Source organism: Lycorma delicatula, chromosome 4 (assembly GCF_047948215.1).
Source record: "Lycorma delicatula isolate Av1 chromosome 4, ASM4794821v1, whole genome shotgun sequence".
Lineage (NCBI taxonomy): Eukaryota > Metazoa > Arthropoda > Insecta > Hemiptera > Fulgoridae > Lycorma > Lycorma delicatula.
The window spans coordinates 103,345,052-103,369,747 of NC_134458.1; the positions used below are offsets into that span (position 1 = coordinate 103,345,052).

The window sequence follows — 24,696 nt, forward strand, 5'->3', positions numbered from 1 at the left end:
CCCCCAGAGATACAGGCACCGTATGCCAGCTGGTTTCTTTTAATCCCCAAAACATTTATGAAAAGTATTTTTTAATATATGGAGTAGGCAGGAAGTCCTTTTATGCTAGTTATGAAATTTTTAGGATAGATGCAGTTTACCTACTATGGATCTAAAATATCTGTGTGGGTTCCACCATGATCAAAACATAGTCGATTGTGCCTCTATGTCTGGTTGTTTATCCGCAGTAGCATATCAGGGGTGATCATTTCAAATGCTGACTGAACAGCATCTTGAAGCTGCTCATTGTTGACTTATCTGCGTTTTTGGATCTATTCTTTTACGAAACTCTAGAGTGCATTATCAAGTATGGTGAGGTTAGGGCTTTTTGCGGGCCAAGGTAATGGAGCCGTTAATTATTATGACCCACATCTGACCCAGCAATTTGGACACATAGATCAAGGTCTTGTCACTGAACTCATTGACTGTGGCTGGACAAAAACATTAAACTTTCAGAATGTTTGTGCATTGATTTTATCGATGACCTTTTATTCTATACCTCCATAGCAGCACACATCTCAGCTTGAGTGCTCGGCCTCCCACAGTGTGGCGCATCAAGAACACTTCCTGTTGCAATAGCCTTCTCTTCCATTTCAGTAATGTTTGCCATGATTGTGACGATTTCCCAAAACACACAAAAAAGTTATTCATAATGTTCTCCAATGTTTTACCAGTGTGTGGGTGTTCGTGGATCGACACACAATCTAACAAATGCTCTTTGACAGTGAATACACTTGTATTAGTTATTGTTCCACACTCGACTATGAGTGGTCAACTCACCATGAATGAACACACCAGATGATCCCCACCATGGCTTATCCTCCCCAACTTTTCTAGCAGCAGTAAGAATTTGTAGCAGTAGAGCCTTATTAAGCTGGATTTATTACAGTATAAAGGGACTTCCCGCCCATCTTGTAGTTTTAACTTATGATTTTTTTTAAAATCGAGGCACAAGTTGTTTCTTTTTTATATTCTCATAATTTAGTGGGATCAAGAAAAAATCGTAGTCACATTGCTGAGAATATGGAGGCTGCAGCATTTCTAAAGTATTATTTTTGGCTATAATCACAGATCAATAGTGAAGTGTGTACTAGAGCTTTATCATAGGTCAAAATTCAAGAATTATTTCCCCACATTTGTGGTAATTTTCTTTGGATTGCTTTGCATAAATGGAGTAAAACTGCTATGTAATACTGAATGCCTTATGATAAGAATTCTAAATGGACGATGCCATTGTAGTAGAAAAAACCCAGTAAGAAGAACCTTAACATTTGATAAAAATTTGGTGTTTTTGGTCATGGTTTCTCAGGAAGCTTCCATTGGAGTGATTGAAATTCGTTTCAATAACCATGCATCCACTTTTTGTCACCTGTTATGCACGTTTGAGTAATTGTGAGTCATCAGCAGTGTCAGCCAACAATTGTTCTGTAATAATGCTTTTGCTGAAAATTCAACAGTTAACAATTATAAAATAAATTTTTCTGCTACTCATTTTATTACCTTTAACATCAGTCTATATTGTTTCACACAAACCATAATAGATTCAAGATAGATTTCTTCTCTTGTAGAGAGTTTAATTCTGAACAAAATGGTATAAGTTGAATAAAACAAAGAAAAGTTAGAAAAATTTGAATTTTATTTAGAAACAGTACACTAGATCAATGTGCATTATAAGTACCAGTTTATAATAAATGCTCAAAAGAAAGCCGTCATTTTCAACAGATTTCTTATTAGCTTCTGTACTGCTTGTGTTGCTTGTTTTAGCCCCTCAGGGCTATCCTTAAGTTGCTCAGCTGCATCCATAATGTGGATAATTAATTCCTCAAGAGAATGTATTTTTTTTATGCAATATGTTTCATCCCTCTCCAGACACGAAAATCTAAATGTTAGATTAGGCAATCGTAGTGGCCAGGATTGTGCCATCTTCCCGACATATCTCATTTATTTCACAGGGAAATGTGATTTAAGAGGTGGAAATGCCACAAAAGAAGAGGTAGGTGTGCCATCTTGCTAGTAGTATACTTTGCATCTCAGCGCTGGAGGACATCTTCAAGCAACTGCGGCAATTCTTCTTGTAGAAAGTGCAAGTAGACCTCAGCATTTAAGCGACCAGGTGATATGAATGGTCCAAACAGCTGATAGTGAAGAAGATCACATCATACAACAATCTAAAATTTGATGAAATTGTGAAAATAGTTATGTAACATAATTTTCTTGAAGCAGAATTAGCTGAAGGTGTAACAGCTTTAATTAATGAAGTGTAAAACATAAATTTCAAAAGTCTGTCAGTGAAATTGACCAAGTATAAAAAGAATTAAATGAAGATATTGTCAATGATAAAAATTGTTTACTAGGACAGTTAAATTCAGGAATAAAAAATGAAAATTCAGTTAAAAGGCTACAGTGTATGTGTTATTGGTAGCTGAGAACAATATTTTGACATTTCCATTACTGTTACTGGTTAAGATAAAAAAAGATGCTACAGAAAAATCATTAATTATAAAAAATGAATTTTTAAAAAATAACACATTTCAGTGTGTTTTTCTTTATAAAAAAAGTTACATTTTTTTGTATTTTAATTTTTTTATCATTATTAAAATGTATTTAAATTTGTAATTTTTGTATAATTAATAAATAACAGAAAACAGATAGGTTACTTATTTCCATTTTATTCTTTCAGATCCTTTAGCATCTGGTTATCCAAATTTTTTACTAATCCACACACTTGTGATTTTAATTAGTTTGGATTTCTGAGAGTCTGCATATTGGTACTTGGTGAACATTCTAATAATGTACTTAATATATATAATTTAATACTCATGTTATGGTAAAATTATAAAATTATTTTAAAAGTCACTTTTGATGTATGTATTTATGTATTCTCAGATGATAAAGGTTTGAAAATTCTTGCTGTTGATCCAAAAACATATAAATTTCTTGAAAAGAAAAGGATAAAAGAAGAACAAAAGAATTCAGGTACATTTATTAAAACTGAAGATTTGGAAGATGATAAAGATGACAAAGACAATAAAGAAGGTATATTTGTATAAAATGATAAGAAAAATAATTTTATTTTCTGTTGTATACTTATTATAATAGATTATGTATTATAAACAAATTAATCACTTAATTTTAATTAAGTGATTAAAATATTTTTTATTTAATAGTAATATAGTAATATCACAATATCTCGTAATTTAAAATTATATAATTCTGTTAAGTTTCCTTCATTTGTAATATTAAGTATTCCCTTTGTCCCCTCAGTTAAATATGATGCTGAGGTATAAAAAAACATGTACAGTATGAGTAGCATTTCACTATAATAAGTTTTTTTTAGTATTTTTGTTTTAAAATATTTATTATAACGTTGAGTTATGAATGTTAGGCAAATGTTGTATAAAAAACATGTCAATGTAAAATCTTAAATCAGTGTATGACAATTAAATTTACTCCAGTTCTACGTACGAAATTAACCAGTTACGATTTTTCATGTGTAAAAATACTATAAAATATTGTGCTGTTCTTTCTCTCGATTCATTAGAATTAATACAAACCTGACATAATCTTATAAGTGTCTTGTCATCTTATTGATAATACTTTTGAGATTAGAACATTGCTGTTTATTGACCTGGATTTATTTCCTAGAAAGTGAGCTTTAAGCAGATTTACTCTTTCTAATGTCCTTAAAGGACATTAATTAATTAAAGCACCTCCCATAAGTTGGTAAATGAATCTTGTTATGTACAATCCTAAGATGTTATAACTTATACAGCCTGCAAGGTAAACTTTAATTAGATCTTGTCATTATTGACAGATATCACTTGTGTCATAAAGAGTAGTAACTATTTTCTTCTCTTTTTTTTTGGTTCTCATAAGTCTTCTTTGTGTACAGATATTTACTTCGATTGTACAAACAAAGTTTGTATTTTTTTATTTTTTCAAAGTTAGGATATGTTCTGGTTATTGCAGAAGTACAAGAAATGTTTTGGTTTTTTATTACCTTAATATAAATTAAAAAGTAGTACAACAATACATTATAAATAACTGTGATGTGCTTAAGCTATTTTATGTTTGAAATCTGTGAAAGATGTAATCATGTAGTGCAGTGGTCTGCAAACTCATTAGTCAAAAGATCAACAGTATAATGATTCTTTTGAGAGGCAAATTTCTTTTCAAAAATCTTGTTTTTAGAAGTCAGTTTAAACTAGCTACTAACATTAAATAAAACCAGTTATCAATAATAATAATAATAATAATAATAATAATAATAATATTTATTAACAAAAAAGTATCTTTTACAGTAAAATAAAAATATGATAACAGACAAAGACGATTTGTCAATTTACTTTCGATAAGGTTCATGCTTGAAAAAGATTGTTCACATGAATATCTAGAGCCAAATAATGAAAGAACAGCAAATGTTATTCTTTTAACTGATCATATGAGTCAGGAATACTATTCCAGGTGTTGAAAATTATCATGTCTTCCTTCTTCAAGTCTTTCAAAGCAGACCACTTTTGCTGTGAACTAAAATCACATTTATTTTTCTTCAAGCTGTGACTGGATCGCTCTGTCTCAACTTGTGCGTTAGCCGCATGTGCCTCCTTTGTGCCTGCCTGTGCTACGTCAACCCAACCGACACCCAGTTCGCCTACATGTAGTCAAAATCAATTCATGGCAGAGCCGTACTCAAGTGGCTAAAGAGCTGCATGCGGCTCATGAGCCACGGCTTGCTGACCACTGATATAGTGTTATTAGTGTTTAATATAATGTTCTTAATATTTTTAGTTTTGTCTGTGATTGATTTAATTTCATACGAATGTACAAGGTGTTTAATTTTAATAATCTCATTAAAAGTTTTTAAAGTATTGGATTTTACGTATAATAGTGTATTAAAGAACATACTTAAAACTTGTAATAACAGTAACCCTTGAAACTCATGAAAGGTAATCCTTAGAATGAGAGTTATACTTTATTTCCATAATTATATATTCATCGTAGGTCAGCTGAATAGTAGTGCATGAAATGGAATAACAGTCATTTTTAACTCAATCTAATATTCAACGTAACGTACAGTACTTCTTACTGTATGTAAGAAATGTATTGTACTGTATTTCTTGTGAATCTTTCTGATCTTGTATGTAATACTTATTTTAGATAACCAAAAATATCAAAATATTTATATTTGGTAAAAATATAGAGAGAACTGTTTCTCGTTTGTGATTGTCTGTAACATGATGTCCTGAAAACGCATAAGCTGTGATTACTAAAATAAGCATATATCTGAATTTCAGTTTAGTAGAATACATCTAAATTTTTAGTGTCATTTGTATATTTTATTGTTTATCTCTGCAATTACTTTTTGCAGTATTCAACAGTTTACCAGAGAATGTTATACAATTTTACAATTGTAGTACACTACTATTACTTTTAAAATTAAGATAAGATTTTATTTAAAATCTTATCAGTATATAGATTAAACAAACATTTTATTTTAAGATATTTATTAAATTATTTTATAGCAGAGAAAATGTGTGAGGTGTGTCTAGTAAAAATTGATATTTAATGACTAATGTTTGTTTATATTTATTACTAAATTCTAATGTTTGTTCCCTTCATTATAACTTCCCGTTTGCACTTACACCAATACAGTCATATTTTCCATTGTTTGAAGGTGTGTAGCAGATCAGTTATTCAGCTGTTTTAAGAAATCTGTCATTTTCATCTTTATTGCATCAATTGATTTTAAATGTATTCATTAAACTCAGATTTCACTTTAGGGAAAAGAAAAATCACATGGTGCCAAATCTGACGAATATGGAGGATGTTCCAATGTAGTAATGTGTATATCAGCCAAAAACTGCTTCACAGAAAGTGCTGTGTGAACAGGAATGTTGCCCTGATTAAGATGATCCAACTATCCACAATTCTGATCCAATGTTGTGATCCATTTTTCCTCAGTTGTAGTAATTTTTTCTGATTTTCTCAGTTTTGTCAAAAATCCCTTTGTAATAATGTTGCTTCACTGTTGTGCTTTCTGGAATTCATTCTTTTAAAATTATGCTCGACATCAAAAAATACAAAGAGAATGGCTTTGAATTTGTTGGACTTACTTTGATGAGCATTTTTAATTCTTGGTGACAACAATGTTTTCAAGTGCAGTGATTGGCATTTCCTTTTAGGATCATACTAGAAGAAAGATTTTTGAAAGATCACTTGAAGCAGAAGGTTGTGTAAAAAGCATTCATTGTCTTCCTTGTTCTGATATTCTTTACTGAATCTTCTGTGTTAATCAGACAAATTTACATGAGACATGCAGTCCTCTCTGTGAGTTGTAGTATTTTAAAACATTCTGTTATGTTTTGTTTAATATTACTAAAAATTTCAAATTGACATGTAGCTCAATTTTTAAAGTTAGCATTATTCTGATATGCAACAGAAAACAAACTGCACTGATGGCTCACAAACAACTAAATGGCCAAGAGTTTTGATGTTTGGAGTCTGTTGAGAGTTCATTGCTTTCTCTAAAATATAGAAATGCATTCTCATTGTTAATAGACACCTCACATGTTGCAGTTGCTGCTTGCTGACTAGTTCCTGTGATATCTCCTACAGCCATCTTGTCCTGCTATAAAACGCAGATATTGTTCACATATCTCATCCTAGCATTCACTGTAGTTGTTTTGCAATATAACTTTAGGACTGTAATCTGGAAAAAATTAAAATAAAAAACTAATGAATAATTGCATTTTCAGTATTGGTAAATTCTCAATTAATGCAGAAAATGAGCAGTTTACTGCATTTGGATTTTATCTCCAATCTTTGTATTTAATATAATAATTATGGTTAATATATTTTTTTTTATGGATTTTATTAATTTAGGTACATTGAAACATTTAAAAGTTTATCCGCCCATAATGGAATTTGAAGAAATTGATATAATGAAAGCTCTAACTAGCCCTGGACGTTTACATTATCCAAAGGTTGCTAAAAAATCCAAGCTTGATGAATTTCTTCCCAGAAGAACACACCTAAAACTTATTGAAGAAAGATTACTTAGTGTACAGGTAAAAAGAGTTTTTTCTGCTTAAGGGAGTTAATGAATTGTATCTGACTTAATATTTTTCTACCTTACAGAAAACATCTTTGTATATTTTTTCACTAAAAAGAAATTGATTTTAATTACAAAATACATTTAAGAAAGGGTAGTAATAACATTTAAAATAATCCAGTAGTAGTTTCTTGACATTATCACATCCTTGGTTAATAATTATTATTTTACTATCCACATACAGTTAAATTCATATAAATAAAATATAATTTTTAGCAGTTGCCAAGATTTTTAAGTTGCATGGTGAAATTCCAAGTCTACAGTGTTATAGTCTTGATGAAATTTTGCTCTCATTTGTTGTGTATATGATAAGGAGAGGGAGTGAGAAAGGGAGTGAGTAAGGGATGGAGATGTGATGATAATAATAATAAGGGGTAGAGATTCTATTTCAAACAATCTTTTTTAAATTTTTTATTTGCTAATCCTTAGAGTAAAGTAAAAATTGATTGTTTGTTTCTTTGCACAAGCTTTCATTATTAATCTGTTAAACTGATTTCATTCAGATTTTGATATGCATTAATAATATTCAAATAGCTGGTGATATCTTTTACAGTAGTTTATTAATTTACCATCAGACATCAAGAAATTTAATTACAAATAAGGATAAAACATTTGATTTGAAAAGCTTTGATTAGAATTACAGTCCTACCAACAGAAACCACCTATGAACAAATTAAATTAATAGAAAGCTCAATTCAAAGCTATTAATTTTTTTAAAAACACTGAATCAATAGATTTATCATCAGTTAAAAAAAGATACTTCATCAGGCAGACACAAATGTTTAAGGAAAAAAACTCTTGAAATAGTTTTTGTTGGTGTTTATTAAACGCGTTGGGCAATATATAATAAAATTATAATCCTGTATTTAATTGATAATAGGTCTGTGCAGTTCATTAGCTGGATGTTTTGTGTAGATGCTTTTATTTATATATAAATTCAATTTGTATAAAAAACAAGTTAAGATCAAGGTATATTAGATATATTCAAGGTGTAAGTTGCATTTTAGAAAAAAAAAATTAATGCAAGATTATTAGAATCCAGCTGCTTGGAAAAGTACAATTTTTATTGAAGATTTTTCAAATGTAAAATATAACTGTTAATAATAAATTTTTCAAGTGGTTTTGTTTTCAGGGTTTGCTGTTTGATCAGCTTTATTCCAATGAATATTTTATTGGCAGATTACTCTATCTTATTTATAGCTAATGTATTTATTGACAATATAGATTTTATTTATTTATGAATGTCTGTTAGTTTATTGTCAGGCTGGTTTTTTTTTTTACTGTTGGTGGATGTATTATATATATGTTTTTGTTTTTTAATGGTTTCTTTAGAGGAGAAACAAGAGTAATAGGAAAAAATATGCTTCTTGGATAGTTCCTGTTAATAGCACCATCTTCATAATTCAGTGGCTTTATTGAAACAGTATTTTATGCTTTTCTTCAAACATCAAAGTTTTATATATACTGAGAGAGTCAACATTTTGGAAACCCCTCAACAACTTTAAAACCGTTCCTGATAGAATACTGTAACTTTCAGGATAAGGTATTGGTCAGCTACTTTACTTTTTGATGAGAAATAGCCCCTTTCTATGATGGTGGCCCAGGGGTTGTAACGCAAATATTTTAAATGGTAATATCCTTTGTGTGATAACTCTCTGTAATACAAGAAAAATGGTATAAATAAAATATTGGTACGATATCTGCATCCAAAATGGTGGCAGGATACATTTTGGATTTTGAAAATAAGTTAATTTAATAAGTTATAATAATAAAATTAAATAAAAATAAATTAAATTAAATTTAAATTTAAAAAAATAAATAAATTTTATTTTTTACTTTATTTTATTTTATATTTTCTATTTGTACCAATATATTGAATAAATAAATAAAAATTTTGTCACCTAATAATGCTGAGCAGCTAATCATTGATGATCTCTTACCATTGTTGCAAAAATAAAGCATACTTCATTGTTATGTAATATTCCACAGAGAGTGTTTCATTACTACAAGTTTCTTTTAAATGTCTTTTGAGAATTTATTGTGATCAGTTGGCTAATTGATTTTGTGTACCTTTACCACATTTGTAAACTGCTTTTGTTATTTACATCCTTTTTACCTTTTTTGCAATTGTTTTTACTGAATTAATTTTTTCTGTGCTACCTGCTAACATTGCTGTCAACAATTCATTTAGTGAACAGGAGAGGTCACACTTTTAATGATGAGGGGGTTTTGGTGATAAAGTGTGTGGGGCTTTGGAGTTAGGTTGTGTAATGAAGTTTGTGAATTGTTCAGTTTAACAATTAATTATTGTAACCGTATTTCAAAAAGTACAGTGTCAAAAACTATTAAACAATTGAAGAAACAGGAAGCATTAATAATAAGGGAAAACCAGGGAGGCCTAATTCTGCAACAAATAATAACAGATTGTTAGAGATTATGCCAGAGTTATTGAGAATCCTCATTCCTCAACTTGAACAGCAGCACAAGAACATAACATTAGCGAAACTTCAGTAATTCGAACGTTAAAAACTGAAAATTTCAAACCCTTCAAAATTCGTCTGGTGCAAGAACTTAATGAAGATGATTACGATCAAAGACTTGAGTTCTCTGAAATTATGATGAACAATATTTTTGCAGATCCTAATTTATTAAACAACAAAGTTTTTAATGGTGAAGCCATATTTTAAATGCCATTGTAGATCACCATAATTGTTGATGCTGGACTGATATTAATCCATGCTGGTATTGTGAGGAACATACACAGTATCCCATCAAAGTAAATGTATGGGCAGGTATTGTTAGTGGACGATTGATAGGACCTATATTTATTGATGGAAATTTAAACTCAGTGAAATATGAGGCTTTACTTCTCAACCATGTCATTTCAAACATTCAAAATCATTGTTGGCCTCAACTTCCAGAGTATTTGGTTTCAATAAGATTGTGGTCCCTGCCTCATTTTGGTCTTTAGGTTCGTGAAATTTTAAATGCAGTTTTTCGTGGAAGATGGATTGGCTGAAGGGGTCAAATAGAGTGACCAGCAAGATCACCTTGCTTGTCACCATTGGATTACTTTCTATGGGGCCACTTTTCATAATAAGCCACAAGATATTGATGATTTACAAAATAGAATTTGAGAATCAGCACTAAATATCACTCGGAATGTACCACAAAAGGAGGGGATTTTGAACATTTATTAAAATGAAATGTAAGTAAATAAACAAACTTTATGTTTAATAAATAATCTTTTTTCTAAATAAATTTATTTGATAATATCCATTTATTAAATCAAATTTTTATTATTTATTTATTTGTTTGTGATACCAGTTCCATAAATTACTATCATTGTAATTTTTTTCATAATCAAAATTTTATCCTGCCACCATTTTGGGTACAGACATTTTATCAACCACTTATTTATACCATTTTTCTTGTCTTAAAGAGACCTTCAGAATGATACATCGCACAAAAAGTTGCTGAAATTCTATTTTTGGTCAAAAGGTGAAGTAGTTGATCAACAGATTATCCTGAAAGTTACAGTATTCTATCTGGAACGGTTTTCAAGTTGTTGAGGGGTTTCCATACTTTTGACTCGCTCTGTAAATAAATTTTATAAAGTCAATTTTGAATTGTATAAATTTACCTATATTTATTTTCATATGTTACAGAATGGTAATAAAAAATTATCAGACAAATCATTACAAGATGGTAGTATTGATAAGGATTCAGATGAAACAAGGAATCTTTTGAATACAATCACTCGTAGGATTAATATTGTTAAAAATTTATATGCACCTCTGCATAAAATGGCTAAAGATTTCAAATGTTATTCTAAGGATTGCAGTGAAAATAATGCCAACAATTGTTATTCACCTGTTTGTGTACAAAGAGTACGTTTACGGCGTGAATTATTGGTATTGTTACGTCGTGTTAATAGTTCACGAGCAAATAATATTAAAATTGAAACGCAGATAAAACAAGGTATGTAAAAATATCATCATATTTTTTCTGTGCAATCATTTATTTATTACATCTAGAATTTTGTCTTATATTCAAGTGTTTTTTTTTTATCTTATTCAGGTGAGATATTTTATAAGTATAGTGTTTTTATTTTTTATTAAAATTAATTTTTTTTTAAATTCCAAAATATTTATATTTATTTGTATGTATTTTTGTACATTCCCGTCCATATTATTTTCTTTTATGTGTAGTTTATTTGATGTATAAATCTTATTCGATTTTGCTATTTCCATACTTTTTACTTAACTTGTTCACTTCAATAAGTTCAAAACTATTTACTCTCTCATCAAGTAATCTAAATGTTGCCATTTATGATTGGCTTACTACTCAAATTTCTTACAACAGTTTACTTTCATTATTTTTGTTTATAGTACAGCTATTTTAAGATTCTGGTTAAAAATTCTTTTGAAGAGGTACTAATTGGTGCATAGTGGAGTGACAGTTTTTTTTTTTTTGACAGCTCTGTAAATACTGCATAATTATTACGTTGAATATTTGTATTATGAATAAACCTTGGTCTCAAAAATGCTAGTTCTTTAAATAAGTTATGAAAATTTTTCCCTTGATGGATTGAATACATTAAAATAAGAATATTTCTTGCTGGAAACATAACTCTTGTATTTTTTTTTGTTTTAGTAAATAAATAAATCGTATTCCTTGCCAACAGTAATGACTTAAATAGTAAGAAATTTTTACTCTAGGTTTAAATTGATTGTTTTAGATGTGTAGTATTTGTTTATAAAATTGCTGTAAATTTTTTATCATAGTTTATAAAAAAGATGTATAGGTGAGTATGTAAGTATATTCTCACATTATAATATAAATATTATGTACTCACTCTATATATATATATATATATATATATAACAACTAAAAAAAAATATGTAAACAAAAATTATATAATAATATATAAACAACAACCAATAGTCTACTTTCGTGGGATTCCCCACCATCTGTACACAGATTCTATAAATACATGAAACAAATATTAAAAACTTAAATTTAGAAAACAAAACATTATTAATAACCTCAAAATCTGTATGAACAACACAATTCCACTGCCATTACTGAAATGATGTAAATTTAAAACATCTTACTTCCTTTTTTTGGTATATCATTGTTTCCAACTGTTACAACCCACTATATCTAATTAAAACATCATTCTCAAATGTGATCTGGTGGTTCATGGTTCATCATTTCATGCTTTTCTTTAAATTTTTAAATATAATATTTTTCTAGTATATTCATTTTTTTAATGTTATTACAAACCTCTAAAATTTCTAAATTATTTTTACATCAGTAATGCTATGCTTACATTGCAACAAATGGGTTATAGTATTTGTGTAGTATTATTTGTCCTTGTGGCCTAGTATAGTTTTAATTAATTTTAGTAAAAAAACACTGTGTGTGCACGTGCACACACACACACACACACACAAAATCATTGTAAGTTTTCTTTCTTGTATGATAATTTTGTCTATTTTAATTTTGTTCTGTTTCAGAGGATGGCAGCGATTTAACAAATGGAGACATGAAAAAGCCCTTAGATGATAGTATTACATCAGGAATAAATAGTAGTTCAGAAAAATTGAGAAGAGTTTTAGAAAATAAACCATTAAATGATAAAAATGAAAGTATTGATAAAATAATACCAAAAGAAGAACCGTCTGAAAGTATGTTAATAGATGAAAATGTTGTATGTAATGAAGTTGAAGTTGGCACAACTGATACAGAAAATATTGATTCAAAGTTAAAAACTAAAAAAGAGATTAAAAATGAAATAATGGATACTGAATTATTAGAAGAAGGTCGTTCAATGGATTCTATATTAACTGAATCGACAACAGATACTGTACATTTAGAAGGTTCGCAAGATACTTCGTCTTCTGATGCCATAATTAATAAATTTGATAAAGTACCTGATTCCTCTGAAAGTAAAATTTTAGAGGAAGAGTTAGGATTAAAACAAAGTAGTGGTAATAGTAATAGTGTTAATAATAGTTCTAGTAGTGTTATTATTAATAATAGTGCAGTAAAATCGGAAGTTTTAGACAGTGTTATTAATAATAAATTATCAATTGATAATTTAAGTGATAAATTAAAATTAGTTAAAAATGAAAAAGATAATAACATTATTAAAAATGAAATTGATTGTAAAAGTGATTTAAATAGTGTTAATAGAACTACTGATGATAATAATAAATTGAATGCTAGTGGGAAGACAGTTCAATCTATTAAAACTGCTGATGGAGTTGTAAAAAGTATATCAGAAACTGGCCCTTCACAAGCTGTTAGTACAAGGTATGTTTTTTATTTGAACAATATGTTGTATCAATTTATTTATAAGGCCAAAGTGTAATACTGAAGGGTATATATTATATTGGTAAGGCTATAATGGTAAGTTAGAAGGGTGAATTTATATGGAAATGAATTTGAAGGATTACTACTGTTTGTGAATTTAGTCCAAAAATCAAAATAGAGGAATCTGTATCGGCTACTGATGTGTTTTACTATGTAGGTACTATTATTTTTTGTTTGGAATTTAATGATATCATTTATAATTAGGTGTGTGCTTTAAGACAAGCCCTGAAACCACTGGTTTCCATTCTATTTTATAGTTTCCTGATTTTATTGCTTCATAAATAATTAATTTCTTTATTTTATCATTATCATATTCCTGTTGCATGTCCTCTTATTTTCTTCCTTCTACTGATCTTCACTTGTTCAGTTTTCAATCCTTAAGTAGTAGGTTTCTTTAAAGAGGGACAAAGCAGGATATTTCTTCATATCCCTGTCTTAACAATATCAAATTTAATGGAGATACAGATAGCTTGCCAGTAAAATTTATTATTTTTTCTCTGATAACTACAGGCCTACACCATATTATAACTGCTTAAATTCCCTCTTTCAAATTCTCTCTCACCCACGTGCTCTTTAACATGATAAGAAATAAGAATTTTGTAGCGGTTAAAAAAATAACCTTCCTGATGAGAAAAATAGTAATACTACCATTCCAGTATGGAGATGACCATATTAAATGTTTTTAATGAAATCTTGTCGTTGAAGTTGCTAAAAAATAATGTCAAAGCAAGAAAGTAATCTAGTGAAGATAGTAACTGGTTTTCATTCAGCTATGTGTTTTAAGAATTTTGGCATGTAGGTTTAAAATATCAGTTTATGGTTATTGGTAAGATTTTGGATTGATAATTGCCACACTTGTTCGAGTTCTCTTTTCTATAATTTTTTTTTCATGCAGAACACATAAAATAGAGTACATCAAATAGTTTCTTATTCATCTATATATTTTATAGGAAGTACTGGTGTTTACCTTGACTGATAGGGTGTAGGGTGCCTAATTGTATATAGTTGCCTCATATATGCTACGGCAGAGTAAAAAACTCCAGCAACTGCTTAGGTTTATTTTCCCTGAATTATGTCTTATTTCATTGTTTTTTTAATATACATTTGCTTTATCATAAAGTGAGTCTACGAGTTCCATATAACAAAAATAAAAATACATATCTTTTATTTTTAAATTTTGATGTATGGAGTAATATAGAGAGATAGCAGGTTTTTTATTTTTCTAATTCCTTTCTTGTGTGGATGACTGCTTAAGGCTTCATGACAGTGATTTCTTTCCATCTTTTTCTATTTCCATTTACTATTTATATTTTTCTTGTAGGACCTGTAGAAAAATATGTGTATCTTTCTTACCCTTCTGTTTTATTACTAGTTAATTTGCTGATGTGAATCTTAGTTCATTTTTTAAAGTAATGTATTACCCATAGTATTTGGCAATTTATGTGTTTTCTAATATATTTTTTTGTACCAATTGTATAAATAAAATTTTTAATAAGAATGTGTTATAAACCGTGAGAACTTAGATAATTGTTCTCAAAGATAATTATTTTTATTAAATTATGGTTCTGTCATTAGCCTAATTTCTAACTTGCTGCAGTGGTATCTAATCATATATCTTAAAATATGTAGAAACAGTGATATTTTAATTCAAATTTTATAAATTCTCACATTTAGTTTTGGAAGGTAACAGGGTTTATATTATATTGGACATATGACACAGACTTCCTTTAAACCTTGTCATGTTTCATCCTAGATAAATTCTTGTCCGGAGTACAAGTATTTCAGTAACATTGCTGGAATAAAAAAATAACAGGCCTAATCTATTTACTTAGGAAAAGACATGGTACATATTAATCTTTATTTTATGAAGTCGCTTGTGTGAACATAAAATTTTGTACATATCTTCTCTTAGATCTCGTAATGCAACGAGATGGTAATCCTTACAATCTGATTTTTTTTGCAAAATAAGACTTTTGTGAAGTTGATTTTAGCTCGTCACTACTAGTTTTATACTGTTTTATGTTGGTTATCACCGAGTATCTAGCCTGTTTGTGGTTGTATATTTATTAGTTTCTGTAATGTTCAATTTAAATATTCAATTGCAGAAAAAAATTATACAAAATATAATTCTCATGGTTTATTTCTTAACCTCTACCAGCCGACATTATTATTGCCAAAGTATCAGTAAAATTCAAGTTTATGGGTTCAGTGGTAGGAAATTTCAAGCTCATTCTAGATTTAGCTAGTAAACCTTCATTATCATACACTCTCTCCCTTCTCCCTCTCGCTGTTATTAGTTTGTTTGCAGGTTGGTTTGAAATGAGTTTTGAGCCATTCCCTTTAGTTGTTGCTAAAGGGAATGGCCATGTTGCTTCAGCAATTCATATCATACATGATCTGCCTTACATACTCCACCTGTCCATCCTCTGTGGGTTGGTAGTATCCATCCCCTTCAGTAACTGTCTTCAGGACCCCTTATCTTTCAGTATAAGTCCAATCAGTGTGTGTTATTTTTGTTATAGTCTTCTGAAAGGTTCTATTCTTATTCATTTGTTTGTGCACCTCATTAGTGATTTTTCCTGTCCATTGATGTTTCATTCGCCTATAGCAGTATATCTTGAGTACTTGTTAATTCTTTCTTTTGGAATTCCAACAATTCAACTCTCATTTCCGTTCAGTTATACTTTAGACGTATGTTTTAAGAAACTTTCTGTTTTTAAACTAATATTTTTACTAAACATTATCACTAATTTATAGTATATCTACAATTTCTACATGTCATTCTCACTTTCAGTGACAACTTTTCACCACACTACTAATTATTATTTAATTATAGCTATATTCTTAACATTTAAGAGTTAATAAAACTTTTTGCTAGTCACCTTAGGAATGATCAAAAAACTTTTCATCATTTAGAAAAAAAACAGTGACATTCTCATTCACTTCATAAATTCTCTTTTAAAATATTTAAACAACCTGCAAAATTCATAATGATGCAAATAGTTAACACAAAAAATGTAGTAAATACATCACTGTCACAGCCAGTTTGATATTTTATACTGATGTAGAACTTTTAAATTTGCACTAAAAGAATTAGACATTTTTGTTAAAAAGAGTGTACAAAGAGCAGATACTCTTACCTATGCAATACATTTTACTATTATTTAACTTTGTATGAAGGGAGTAAGTCTCGTTCATACTTCAAGTTTTATATTAATCAGATGTACTTTTTGAGGCGTGATACTTTGATTTTTAGTACTACTCAAAATGAGAGTGGTTATAAAATTTTGAAGTTTTATCCCTTGATCTACTTTAATGGTAGTAAGTTTTTGTGCACATGCTAGTGACCTTTTTTTCTGAAGTCTTATAGTAATTTTTTCTAAAAATCACAAATAACACTTTTTCAATATTATACATGATGATACATTTCAGTTATACAAATATGATAGATATTTTAGTTAATACATTTGACTAAAATATTAATTTTTTTTTATTAAAGCTGTTTTTTAATTAGTACTCTTCAGAAAATAATTTGTTTATAAGAAATAATGTACAGTAACTTATCTGGCTGGAAATTACACCCATCAAATGAAAGATACATTAAAAATATAAATAAATAAATAAAGGTACTATAATGAAATTTCAGAAAATATATGTATCCATGCTCTTTACATACAGTAGTTATTGAAAAATGAGGGTGTTTATAATTTAAACTTTTAAATGAAACCAAAAACGTACTCTGTTCAAAGGCTATGTTCTGTAATACCTAAGGGCTAGATTAATGGTTAATAATGCACTAAGTGCACATCTCAGGGAATTAATTCAATTTTTTATAATGTAATTGTGAAACTTTTTTTTTGATCTTATAAAAGTGTGATCTTTAAGTGATGATATTAATTATTTAATTATACAACTTTACTTTTATAGATTATTTAAAATAAAAAAACAAAACAGATGTTCAAATACTTGCACAAATTTACATTCAGTGTATTAATTTTGATTATTACTATTATGTAGTAATAATTCTGGTTCTCCACATTTGCTTTTTACAAAGTTAATGAGTTATTAAATATTTCAATAGTTCATACTTTGTACTTAACAGTTGTAAATTTCATATAGAATACACTTTTTTGATTTTGTTTTTGGGCTAATCTTTAATATTTTGAATTTGGCTAAACAAACTCTATTATTTGGCAAAATGGTTATTTTAAAAATAAAACATATGCTTTCAAAACATTTTTATATAAAATGTATTTGATTTAACAATTTAAAAAAAATTATTTTCTTCAAGATAATTATTTTTCGATTATTAACAGTGAGAAATTGCATCTAACTAGAGAAATTGTATCATCTAATTAGAGTTTTATTTATGCAAGGGTGTAATATTTTTCTTTTTCTTTTAGGAGTTCTAATTATAAATTAAATAATTTTATAATTTTGTTAATTTATTTACTTTAAAGAAAAGGATGATTACATTGAATTAAATGCATCTCATATATCTTATAGTAATAGTAAATTTTATCTATTTTAGTTGTAATTAATTTCTGGTGTTAAAAATTACACATGATAATTAATATAAATTTTTAATAATAAATAAATATTTTATTTTAATATTTGTTCTATATTGCAAAATATTATTATATAGTTAAATTTAATTACCCGGTTTTGGAAGTTTCTATTCAGAAAAAGATTGTTTTTTATATTCAATAAAAGTAGTAATAATTTTCTCATCATTCGAAACGATGATAATTTGGAATACTCTAATGATGCTTGTTTGTCTTTTTTGGATTTTCCAGCTTTTCTTTGTTCATCTGTATATAATGTTCAGCCATGTTCAGGATATTTATGACTGCTTTTTGCTCTTAATGTTGTTTAAATACATTTTACTATCTTTTACTTTTAAAATTGACAGTCAATATATATTTGTATTGATTTTAGTGTTTTCATTAAACACAGTAAAATATCATCTCTATAGCAGTTATTTTTGAGAAATTTATTTAATGTCAATTATTTGTTTGGAGTAGAACGCTTTGGCGTAGTTATAATACAGTAAAATATAAGCTGATTTGTTTTTTTTTCTTTCCACTAAGGGGGTATGTGTTATATTTTGCTATATTAGTTACATTAATATTTTTGTTTAACAATGTATAATTGATTTTTATCCTCAGTTCTGTAAAATGTTTTTGACATACTTAAATGGACCAAAACTTTGTTTTATATTTATATTTGCATACCCCTATGTACATAAATGTATAGCTGATTGTTTGAAGTATTGTCTAGTTTAAAACTACATTTTATAATTTTATTACTTTTATACTTTTTCAGAAATTGACAAAATAAAATAAAATTACTTTATGAAATTATGAGTAATTGATATCCATGCACCAGTTTTTGTTTTTTTTTCAGTCAAGGTGTCTTTAAAATTCTTGACTTTAAATTTTTTTAGTTAATTTTCATTTGAAATATAAAAATAAAATTAAACTTTATTCAGCATCTATCCATTTTATACATGGCACTAAAATAAAAATGGTCAACCTGCTCTAATAGCAAGTAATGAATAATTAATCATATATCTAGATCTGTGATTTTTTAATATAATTTTATAGATATGTGATTTAAAAAAAAATATATCTAGCTAGCTATATAGAAATAATTAGATTCTGGGCTTATATTCCAATTAGGCTTGGCATCTTTCACATACTACGAATTCATCTCTTTTAGCAGCAGTAATTGAGCATTAACTGCTCATTTCTACAAGGAAATTTATCTGAACTGTATTGCATTTGCTAGAGGTAATCTGTTAACTTACTTTGGCGTAGCGTTATAAAAAAAAAGAATAGTTAGAATAGCCAGTTAGAAATAAATGTCCAGTTCTCATTTTTAACGAGTTCATCTAGATAAAGTATAAAGTTGAGATAAAATAAAATCCTAGTTTATAAACAGATTAAAAAAATATCAAGTTTATTTACAGTTAATAGTTTTAATATTGTATTGCAATTTATTTCCTGATAGATTTTTATAGAAAACCCATTATATTTTGATTTAATGCTGTTTACTTGTACCATAAATTTTCTCTTAAGATTGTTGTGTTATACGCTTATTCTGTTAAACAAATGACCAAAAGTGTTGCAATAAGTAAAAGCTTAGGAAGTCATAACATCAGATTCATTTCAAGGGTTTTCTAAAAATTTATCTCAATGTAAGAACAGCTCTTTTGAGAAACCAGTTTGTGAAGCCAATAGTAATATTTTGGAGATTACATTAACCTCTTTTAATGAAACATTCTTGTGGTAGATCATTTATAAATGCAAACAAAATTTCAATTTGATAAAACCATAAGACAGTGTTTTAGGGAGATGGTCTTATAAATTAATACACAATTTTCATTATTTTAGTATTTTTATTTTTTATTTTTATTATGTAGTAACTGAATTATTTCAGTCATGACTGGTCCGTCACCCTTACTGGTTACCTTACAGAAAATATATACACCTGGCTAGCAAAGAACTTACCTGTGATAGATAATATTTTAAAATAAAGTTGATGTGCCACCATGATACAGAAAAATTAGTATAATGCTAATTGAGAAATCTAAAACAATATATGCATTTGCACAAAAGAAGCAAACCATCAGTTAGAAGTAGGTAGGATGTACTGAATATTCCCGTGGACGGTGCTGGACTGTTTTAACCAGGCCTTCACGTGGGGTGGATTCCCATCATGCTCGAAGAAGGTACACTTGGTACTTCTACCCAAGCCGGGCAGAAATCCAGACCAGCCAGGATCCTTCCATCCGGTGTGCCTACTCAGTACACTGGGCAAGATGTAGGAATGTGTCTTGGAAAGGCGGCTCTCGGCAGAGGTACAGGAGCAAGGGAGCCTCTCCCCTCATCAATTTGGATTCCGGAAGGGCATGTCAGTGATCCATGCAATTTGTGAGGTGATGTACTCTGTCAATGCAGCAGCAAATGGTACGCGGCGAACAAGAGCGATCCTGGCCCGGATACTATTGGATGTCCGGAACACCTTCAACAGCCTGCCATGAGAGGTCATCGGGCAGGCGTTGAGGGCGAAAGGAGTCTTCGGACAACTTCAAGCGATCATTAGTAACTACTTAAGTGACAGGGAAGTGTGCACGTTCACAGATACTGGCGAACGGGTGTTTGAGATGCGAGCGGGGGTCTCGCAAGGATCTGTGCTGGGCCCTCTCTTGTGGAACATCACATATGATGGAGTTCTTTGCCAAGCTTATCCGGAGGGGGTTGAAGTCTTTGGATTCGCCGATGACCTGGCCCTACTGATCAAAGGAAGGAATAAGAGGCAGGCGGAGGCCAAGGGAAACATTGTTTGGGCAATGGTGTACCAATGGATGGTGACTCAAAGTCTGCAAATAGCACCAGAAAAGTCAGAGGCGTTGGTGCTTGCAGGTCGACGCCAGCTAAGGGTGATATGCTTCACCTTCGATGGTGCAGAGATAAATGAAGTCTCGAGGGCCAAATACCTCGGGGTTTGATTGGACAAGCACCGTTCATTCGGACCTCATGTAAAGGAAGCAGTAAAGAAGGCAGAACAACAGTTGAGGGCTATCTCGAGGCTGATGGTGAACACAGTAGGGCCATGAGAGAAATGTCGACGAGTCATAGCTGCAACTGTGACATTAGTCCTATTGTATGCGGCCCCTGCATGGAAAAGGGCAGTGGCGGTTCAGAAGTATAGGAGGAAGCTGGAGGCCACTCATAGAAGGCTGCTTCTGCGGGTGACATGTGCCTATATGATGGTCTCTTATAACACGATCTGCATCATTGTGGGAACACCGCCAATAGACCTATTGGTGGAGGAACGATGCTTGCAGTTTGAAGGTGTAAGCAAAGAGAATGCAAGGACGCAGATCATGGCCATCTGGCAGCAACGGTGGGAGGCGAGCCAGGTAGGAGGGTGGACTATGCGTCTGATTCCGGACGTTAGTGCTTGGGTGAGGCGTAAGCATGGTGAAGTTGGATACTACCTCACTCAACTACTTTCGGGCCATGGGGACTTTGATAGCTATCTGCATCGCTTCAAGAGGAGGAGAACGGTGGGTTGCAGGTACTGTGCGACAGCTGACACAGCCGAACACACCTGGTTCGACTGTGTCAGGTGAGAGAACGAGAGACATCAGATTCCGGTTGCCGTAATACCAGATAACGTTGTCAGACACATGCTCCAGAGTGAGAATGGATGGAGGGAGGTAGAGAGAGTGGCTCGTCTTGTACTACCAGCGTATAGGAAGGAGGAACCCCCTTGACGTGCACACGGCTCTCGATGTCATCAGAGGCGTCAAAATGTGTTTTTTTTTGTAGTTAATGCACTTTGTTAGGTTAGGAATTTATGATTGTATTATGTGTCTTTGCTCATGTTGTTGATGGAATATGCTATGCTGGATATACTGATGGACATGGAGCGTGGAGATATTGTGTACGGTGCTCTACCGCTGACGCCGAGGGGGACATGATGCAACAAGTAATGAGGGGTCATGGGAATGCATGGGGGATCGAGGACAGGTACGAGTCCATCATGATGCGTGTAGGGGCCAGGGAGGCAGCCTCTATGCCTAGGGTGTTCGGGCCTACTGACGCGCAAGAGTGGGTGGGTCGGAGCTCCCCAATGATTGCATGGGGAGACGCGTAACTGTGAAGGGTAAGCGAAATGCGTGTCTGGATCAGGTGTAATAGGGACGGGAAGATTAGCTCTCCTGTGGAGAAAAATTCTGATCACCAGAAGAGGTGATTAGTATGTTTTCGAGGAGGCACAGGAGACCCCGATGGGATGTCCGAGTTCAAACGAGCTAGGGAAGGCAGACTGCGCTGCCATGACACCCTGAGGCGACTGTGTTAAGCTTTTAGCGTGGGCTTGCCGTCTTGGGGGAGTTTTTTAAAAAAAGAAAAAAAAAGATGTACTGAATAAAATATTTAGGAAAAATCTTTTTTAAATAAAACATGTTAAATAAATTAAAACATTAACCAGGAGTTAAAATTAATAAAACATTTTATTAAGATTTAGAAAATTTAAATAAAAGTTATAAAGCACTCTTGAAATATCATGAGCGATGTTAATGACCATGAAGGGTAATCCTGATGAAATTTCACAGAATTTAATTGTTCATAGTTAACAAATGATTAATAATTATTATTCCTTATGTAGCTTTTTTTAAGTGATCATTGAAATACATGTCTTGCAGTGCTATGTTGATTGTGTGGAGTTTATAGTACAGCAACATGTGTAGATTATTCAAAAGCTTGTTAAACATTGTAAGTAACTGACAGCTTTGTGAAGAATGTTTTGAAAAACAGTAACAATTTGCAGTTTAAGTTTGAATATAATTATTACATTGCTGTTTTAATACTTGAATGGAAATTATTTTTTAAATAATTCTCACATTAAGTGTTTAATCTATTACATATTTTATTACATCTTTTGCATATATTTTATTTCAAAGAAATCCATACAGAAGTCTTGAAATGTTTGACTGTAGTAAATCAAAGTTTTGTTTTTATTTATAATAGTGGGTTTTTAGGTAGTGAGTTTTAGAGATTTAATTTGCTATCTTTATCTTTTTGATTCTTGTTTCTATTTTTATTAATTTATCCCTTTAATTGTATAAATTATTTTTAAGAGATATTTTACTAGTGTGTATTTTTTTTAGTAACAATATTGTGAAAAAAACAGAAAGTAGTGATATACAAGTAAAAACAGAATCGACATCATCTGTTGCTAAGACTAATATAAAGACAGAAAGTGACATCAGGGTATATTCTTCGCCATGTACAAAAGGAAAGGTCAGTAGTATCATTCTGTACTTACAGTTTTATTATAATTTTATATTGTATAATAATATTGTGTATTGTATTTTTTTTAATTTGAATGATGTATCTGTGTAGTTTGTCAGTTATACAGTACATTCTGTATTTTGTATAATATTGCAGTTACTGATGCATAACATTAATTAATATCAGTATATATTGATCTTATTGTATGACAGTTAACAACTGTATACAGCAGTGTAAAACTGTATTATGACTTTTCATGGTAACAAATAAAATAAATTAGATATGATATATTGTTTATATGTGTTAAATTATTTTTTTGTTTAATAATTGATGTATTAGAGATTATCTGGCAGGTGATAAAGTAGTTTTTTTTCAGTTAGATTTAATTTTAGATTGGTAGAAATTTTTGTTTATTAAATCTCTTTAAACAATTCTTTGTTTGTATAAATTAAATTTCCACTTGCCAACAATTTAAAATGTGTATATCGTACTTTCGGAGCTGTTACTCCATCTTCAAGGATTTTCTAAAAGATTTTAATTTAAATTCAAATCAATAATAATTTTTAAATTAAACTGTTATGTTCATAATAGTTGGTCATCAAGAATAATTAATTTGTACGTCAATAAGATAGTAACATCATATTTGTAAGATATTTGTGACTATTATGTAATAATTATTGATTTATTTAATTATTATTATTATTATTATTGATTTGAATTTAAATTAACATCTTTTAGAGGATCCCTGAAGATGGAGTAACAGCTCCGAAAGTACTGGGATTTACACTTTTTAAATTGTTGGTAAGTGAAAATTTAATTTATACAATTGTATTTAATACCAACGGTTCCAAATGCTTAGTAAATTAATTCTTTGTTTCTCAGCTTATTCATACTTTCAACCCTCAAAGGTTCAAAACTAAACTTTTACATTTAAGATATGGTGAGTGTTTTTATTTTAATAATATTTACAAAAAGCAATTATTCACTGTCTAAAGAAGGATATTTACTTTATTTTGTCAATTAATATATTTAAAGCAAGGGGGGTTTGACAGAGTTATAAATTCTCGTAGAAATAAAGAAAAATGTATGATACGATCAGTAAAATAATATTTTTTAATGAAACCTTACATATGAATGTGTGTAAAACTAAAATATAAAAAATTTTTCATCTAATATTATACTGTTTTAATTTTTTTTGTACCTAAAATTTTTATTTTATTTTATTTTCTCTTATAAATTTCTACTTGATTTTAACAAAATTAAAAAAAATATATGTGCGTGTGTGTATGTGTATTACTAAAAGATTTTCCTTTATAAAAATTACGAAGAATTATGCTTTGCAAAGAATATTAAATTTGA

General features: G+C 29.8%; 1 protein-coding gene across 6 annotated transcripts in view; it reads left to right on the forward strand.

Annotated features, from left to right (window-relative positions):
- E(bx) (nucleosome-remodeling factor subunit NURF301 E(bx)) overlaps nucleotides 1-24,696 on the forward strand; it is a 190,009-nt gene that overhangs the window by 64,037 nt on the left and 101,276 nt on the right. For all 6 annotated transcript variants that reach the window (XM_075363866.1, XM_075363870.1, XM_075363868.1 and 3 more), the window contains exons 13-17: nucleotides 2,926-3,075; nucleotides 6,922-7,106; nucleotides 10,819-11,131; nucleotides 12,673-13,471; nucleotides 23,214-23,346. In XM_075363866.1, the coding sequence (XP_075219981.1) occupies nucleotides 2,926-3,075; nucleotides 6,922-7,106; nucleotides 10,819-11,131; nucleotides 12,673-13,471; nucleotides 23,214-23,346 (1,580 nt within the window). The remainder of the gene's footprint in view (nucleotides 1-2,925; nucleotides 3,076-6,921; nucleotides 7,107-10,818; nucleotides 11,132-12,672; nucleotides 13,472-23,213; nucleotides 23,347-24,696) is intronic.